Genomic DNA, 6000 nt, shown 5'->3' with positions numbered 1-6000 from the left:
TCGACGTAGCGGATACGCGATGGCTATCTTTGTCTCATACAATTTGACGATGGAGTGTTATCTTCGTGCGCGTCATGATCGAGGGCTTCGGTCGAGAGGCTCATTTGCGACGCGTTCGGGCGGGCGGTCATTCTTGGACTTCGATCTTGAAGCCTCCCATCACAGCATCGTTCAGTTATGTGTCTAGCGTCCAACGTCGGCGTTGCCAGCTATTGTTTCATAAGGTACTCGAGTTTGGATCGTTAAAGCTTGAACGTAAACAGAAAGATAAAGTTAGGCGGGGTCCTAAGCTTGGTGGCGGGGTAATGAGGTCGGGTAATGAGGAGCAAGCCCAGCGCACTGGTTCTACAGCAGAGCCAAACATGCTCTTTCAAAAGGCTTGTAAAGAATAGACGAGGTTCGTACATCGATGATAATTGACTGAATGTCGGGTGGTATTCTGGATCATCATGCATACGGCAAGTTTTCATTTACCGTGCAGGGTCAATATCGGCAAGTCTTCACGATGCCGATCCACCTCCGAAATCGCATCATCCGCAAGCAACCTGTAATTCCTCATGCTGCCCAAAGCCGGCCTTAGGTAAAAGCGCAGATTATTAATGATCAATGAGTAAATGTCACTCACGCCCTATGAATTAGGAGCCAAGTACCTCCAGACTCGAAATACCTTATCGTGCGCCTCCTTGTAACTCAATCAGCCTGATGCAAAAGAGGACGAGATACGACCAAGTCTCCACTTAGAGCAGCCAAGAGATGGTTATTACTTAACAACCTCTTCCTCACATCTCGAAATTTCGCTTCCTGCTCAAACAAAATATCTCAACGCCATCATGTCTTCCAACGGAGCTGAGCGTCTAGCAAACAGAAAACCCATCAAGAAGCCCGTCCCAGCTTATCTCCCCTCCCCAGGCTCAGTCCTCACCGTCGACAAGGCGCTATACACTTCCATCCGCGAAGCACCCCGTGAACTCATCGAGGAATTCACTTTACCAATTCGATCTGGAAAAGCATGGAAAGCTCCAGCGGGATGTATTGTCAAGATCAGCACGCCTGAGGGGCCGCAGGTTGGTAAGGATATCTGGGGGTGAAGTGAGCAGAGGATGAGTTAGATATGTGAACTTGACTTACAAAAACAGGTGACTTGAATATCTGGAACGCTCATAACCCGCGTGAACGCTTCTGGGCGTCCCGCACCAAACAACTCCACGCCTCACACGTCTCAACGTACGACCGTCTCTGGTCCAACCTCCCCTACATGCGTCCCCTGGCCACCATAATCACCGACACACTAGACTGGTACGGCACAGATGAGCACGGAGGTCGAGTGCACGATCTTCTCGGCACGCGATGTGATCCGTACATCAACACTGTTCTCAGCGGAGGACAGTATAACTTCCAATGCCACTCTAACCTTACCCGCGCGGTGTTGCCCTATGGTTTGAATGAGGGTGATGTTCATGATGTTATTAACATCTTTCAGGTCACGGGGTTAGATGAGCAGGGGAGATATTTTATGAATCCTTGCCCGGCGGAGAAGGGGGATTATATTGAGTTTTTGGCGGAGCAGGATTTGCTTATGGCTTTGAGTAAGTACACATTCGAGTGGAATGGATCGTGAGGAGTGTTTGCTAATTGATGCAGGTACATGCCCCGGTGGTGATTTGTCCCTTTGGGGTTTTGGAGAGGACAGTGAGGAGGAGATGATCAAGTGCTGTCGACCTCTCAAGGTTGAAGTTTATCGTCTCAAGGATGAGTCTCTGCTACAGAAGGGCGGATGGAAACCTGCTGAGGTATCTGGGTACAAGGGACGGCATGGCTTAGATGTTCCTCTTGGTGAGAACAGAGAGGAGAAGGCTTAGATAAATAGAAAGAAATACTATCTCACTTATCACAATCTGGCCCTTGACTTTTACATACGCCCGGTCCAACCCTATTTTGTTCACTGAATCTTCTCAGCCTTGCCCTCAGCGCTAAGAACAGACTCATCACGATGCTGCATCAACGCAACAACCGCCCCTCCCGGCCCTGACAAGAGCACACTCGTAACAATCCCCCTCACAAGATTAGTCCTCTCCTCACCAACCCTCAACTCCGGCTTAACCTCCAACAGCTGCTGCAGCGCCCACACAAGCGCCGCCACAGACCCCGTCGCAAAATCGTAGATCAAAAAGTTATGCATAGCCGCTGCGGCACTGGACATGGGTTTGTACGAATGAGGCGCCGCATCGGGAATGAAGACCCTGTTCATGCTCAATGACTCTGCGATGCCAGAGGGGAAGATGTTTGGGAGGAGGCTTGCCGTGGTAAGGACGGCGTAGGTTGTCATCTGGCCTATGACTGCGACGTTCCATGCGAAGCTGTAGGCATGCGACAAAGCAATCTTGTCGAGCACGACCTTTGGCTTATGCGCATCTTGCCCAACACTCAGCCTCTTTAGAACAACAGTGAATGCCGCTTGAAGTGTGAAGATATAAACTGGGGCGATGGCCCAGACTGCATTAGCCCACTGTCGAACATTGAAGTTTGAGAATGGATACGCCATGAAAATACACGGCACGATGTATCCAAGCATGAAAGACGGAACGACCGTATGAAGGCACAAGTAGTCGCGAAGATGAACACTCTCAGACCTTGGTGATCCAGCTGTGAAGATCAAGTGAATGACAAAGTAAAGCGGCGCAACGAATCCAAAGCCAAGACTCTGCACCGCAAATTCCCAAAAGACACCACTACATCCATCGTCAGCACATCAATTCTCAATTCTCAAAATAACTTACTTTAGCACAACCGGACTCCAAGCAAGCACCCTCTGCGCTTCAATCAGAAACACCACAAAAACCGCAATCAACTGCGCCCCAAAACAAAACGTGAACAGCGAAAGTTCCGGCCTCGAGCCATCGGTTACATTCGCCCAGATAACATTCGAAAAGGCGAAAAAGTCATCAGCTGGTCCTATTCCGGTGTATTGTTTGAGAAGTAAGCGATTAGTATCGGGGAGGAAGCGTGGGAGGGGGTCGTGGGTTATGGATTTTAGCATGGAGGTGTAGCCATTGCGATCGAGTTGGAGAATGAGCGCGTCGAAGCCGAAGATTGTGAGGATGGAGAGGAGGATGAGTGTTGGGATACGGGAGGAGAGACTAGGAGCCGTCATTGTGATTGTGTTGAATGTGTGAGTTTGAGTTGATTGAGGATGACGAGATGAAGATGATGGTGTTTGAGGTAATCGTGTTGGTTACAGTAAGCCCCATCAGGACCCCGTCAGACATACATAGATGGCTGGGGGAGGCAAGAAAACTGAGGACCTTCATCCAAAATGACAAAAATAACTAATCTAAAGGCTTCCCAAATCTACACTAAATTATCCAAATCTTTTTATCACTTAGGATAGAGGTCCTAAGTTTTCTTGCTCCCTGACGGATGGTAAGCAAACCAGACCATCACCATCATGCATTTGCAAGGCAGGCCTCGGGGAGCAAGAAAACTTGAGACTTTAGAAGAGGATACTAAAGTAAGCTCAGTAAAGAGTCTACTAAATTTTCTATAAATTACCCAAACATTTTTATCGCTTAGGGTCAAGGTCCTAAGTTTCTTGCCTCCCCTAGGCAGGGCAATGGCTACTACACATTCAAGAAAACATATGTGACAAGAAATGCAGTTTGCTTGTTGTTCCCACTCCGATGATAATTAATTACAGTCCAAACAATGTTCATTTCCATCATCTCAGCCAAGGTGGACCGCCAGCATCCAGCATCCAGTAGCTCCTTCAAACGAACTTCCACAACCGTTTTGAGTCAAATAATACAACCAACCAGTTCCAATCGTATTCCAGTGTAATTCTTTATCGCTTCGAGACCCTTGCGCTGCTTCTAGTCACGCCGCGGGCCGAAGTCTTTGCCTGGGCTTTGGTTTTCGCGGGAGCCTTGGTTTTTGCGGGAGCCTTGGGCTTCGCTGTGCTCTTCGGCTTGCTCTTCGTCTGACTCTTGCCCTTGCCCTTAACTTGGTCGAAATAAGCGTCGACGAGCTTGGGCGCGACCGTTTCGATGTAGTCCTGGTCCTCCCAAGTGTTTTCGGATGCGCCGTAGCCTACCCATTCGACCAGGACCTGCGGCACACCCTTACGTACGCGGTGCTTTCGAATCGCGAAAACCTGGTAGACCTCGTCATCTTCGGGGTTCTTAGGTCGCCCGTCGGGCTGCGAGCGCCAGTACGCAAAAAGCGCCTGCGGGTTGTCGGTATGAAGAAGCTCCTCTGAGATCCAGGAGCTCTCGCCATCTTTCCATTGCATACGAAGCTCGATTTCGTTCTCGGCCCAGCGATGATCCGTGATACTATCGAATTCGTGTCTCTCTTCGTCAACTTGCGCCTCTTCTTCTTCAGAATGCGCCTCTTCGGGCTGTTCCTCAGGCGTCTTCTCTCTCTGTGCTTTGCTATTTGATTGCGGTTCCGTCACGCGCGAGGCCCTCGAGGACCTTCTAGGACTCTTAGCCTCCTCGCTGGTTCGAGAAACTCCATTAATGCCCCTCTTGGGGGTTGAGGCTGGTGACGTGGCGAAGGCCGGCGAAAATCCTCCAAGCTCAGCCGATTCTCGCCTTCTAGGGGAAGATCGGACGGCGGGCGATGACGCGACGCGAGAAACAGATCCGTTAGACTTTGGTCTGTGTATCGGCGACGAGCGCGCAGACGTGCTGATGCGCTTCTTAACACTCGGCGGTGGGGCCATGGCGATGGTTTCTCGTCGTCGACTAACGACAGAAATCTCGGCGGTGTTATCGTGGTCCGTCGATGCAAGAGAAACGTTACTCAGACGCGAGCGCTGTTTTGAGAAAGAAAAGTCAAAGTCAGTGGGTGCCTAACATAACACTTGGGGGGAGGTGCCAGCTCATCAAGGCACCTGCGCAGGGCACCTTCTAGATGAAACTTACGGGACTGCGACCTGCCGGCTCCGAAAACCTATCCGCAGCGCGTTTGGCAAGACGTTGCTCTCTAGGCGACAAACTTGGTCGCGAGGTGGTAAGTGGCATGCTGGAGGGTGGAGGTCTCTCTGCGGGCTGCTTGAGCGGTGATGACAGGAAGTTGAAAATCGCGTTCATGGTGACGGAAACACGGGAAGATACAGGAGACACAAAAAAATTGAAGTTGAAATGGTTATTCGAGCAAAAAAAAGGGAGCAACAAACGGAAGGAAACGCGGTTTGTAGCCTTGTCTTACGTTGAGTTGGTACTGGATAAGTTATGTCTGGATGGGATGGGTTGGGCTGGGCTACACGGGTTGTTTACTTTTTTTTATTTACAGCCGTTGGAAGGTGCACTCGCTGAGTGAGGCCAGGACCATGATGCGCGGCGGGGGCTTTTTCGCATGAGCAAAACGCGACAGGTGACTTAAATAGACTAGCGCCGAGATGTCTCCACCACGAAAAGTGTCTGCATGCAAGCGCAACATCATCACCAATTACTATGCGACACATCTATCAACCAATTGTCGGTGTCACCGGAAGAAGACTGATTGAGAAAAGGCAGAAAATTCAGCTAAAATCAGTAACCTCTATAAGCATGTCTGTGAGCTCACATGAAACGAATTGAGGGGTATCGAAAGTGACTCAAGGGGACTCACACAAGGTTCGGTGAGACCCAAACTCAATGGCCTCACAACATCAGCAGACAGCCCAACAACAAAAAAAAGAAAGACTTCCCATGTCATCTCAGAGGCTTCATGAGCAAAAGAAAGGGTCTGGCCGGGGATTGAACCCGGGACCTCTCGCAAGCTATGCTGTAGGGTTTTCCCTAAGCGAGAATCATACCACTAGACCACCAGACCGAGTCACTCACGTGATGCTTGTTGTTGAAGGAGAAGGAGCAAGCAGAGCTCATGTACAGACAGTGACAAGAGACGCGTGGATAAAGGTGGTGGTTTCGAGTTGGGGAGAATAACGTGAGTGATCTAAGTGTGGATGAAAATCAAGTCGAAGTTTCGGTCTTGGTAGGCGAAGAGTAAGATCGGATG

At 50.0% G+C, this 6000-nt stretch overlaps 3 protein-coding genes and 1 non-coding gene across 5 annotated transcripts; 1 reads left to right on the top strand and 3 right to left on the bottom strand.

Annotated features, from left to right (window-relative positions):
- Nucleotides 1-321: 321 nt before the first annotated feature.
- On the top strand, nt 322-3263 carry FOIG_11387 (uncharacterized protein). Of its 2 annotated transcripts, XM_031211949.1 has the most exons (3): nt 322-1068; nt 1137-1586; nt 1642-3263. In XM_031211949.1, exons 1-3 carry the CDS (start codon nt 831-833, stop codon nt 1857-1859), a joined length of 906 nt encoding a protein of 301 aa, XP_031058523.1. In that variant the 5' UTR covers nt 322-830; the 3' UTR covers nt 1860-3263. The 2 variants fall into 2 exon arrangements, with proteins under 2 accessions (XP_031058523.1, XP_031058524.1); XM_031211950.1 differs by having other exon boundaries at nt 1137-1902.
- FOIG_11386 (uncharacterized protein) lies at nt 1714-3297 on the bottom strand. Its single transcript, XM_031211948.1, has 2 exons — nt 2778-3297; nt 1714-2729 (listed from the first exon to the last, which is right to left on the bottom strand). Exons 1-2 carry the CDS (start codon nt 3149-3151, stop codon nt 1940-1942), a joined length of 1164 nt encoding a protein of 387 aa, XP_031058522.1. The 5' UTR covers nt 3152-3297; the 3' UTR covers nt 1714-1939.
- Nucleotides 3298-3504: 207 nt separating this feature from the next.
- Nucleotides 3505-5395, bottom strand: FOIG_11385 (uncharacterized protein). Its single transcript, XM_031211947.1, has 2 exons — nt 4923-5395; nt 3505-4813 (listed from the first exon to the last, which is right to left on the bottom strand). The coding sequence occupies exons 1-2, from the start codon at nt 5088-5090 to the stop codon at nt 3839-3841; spliced, it is 1143 nt and encodes a 380-aa protein (XP_031058521.1). The 5' UTR covers nt 5091-5395; the 3' UTR covers nt 3505-3838.
- Nucleotides 5396-5723: 328 nt separating this feature from the next.
- FOIG_11384 lies at nt 5724-5814 on the bottom strand. The gene has a single exon. It is a non-coding gene; the product is annotated as a tRNA-Pro (tRNA).
- Nucleotides 5815-6000: the final 186 nt, after the last annotated feature.

The sequence above is a fragment of the Fusarium odoratissimum genome, assembly GCF_000260195.1.
Source record: "Fusarium odoratissimum NRRL 54006 unplaced genomic scaffold supercont1.21, whole genome shotgun sequence".
Classification (NCBI taxonomy): Eukaryota; Fungi; Ascomycota; class Sordariomycetes; order Hypocreales; family Nectriaceae; genus Fusarium; species Fusarium odoratissimum.
This window is presented reverse-complemented; position numbering and strand designations above follow the sequence as displayed.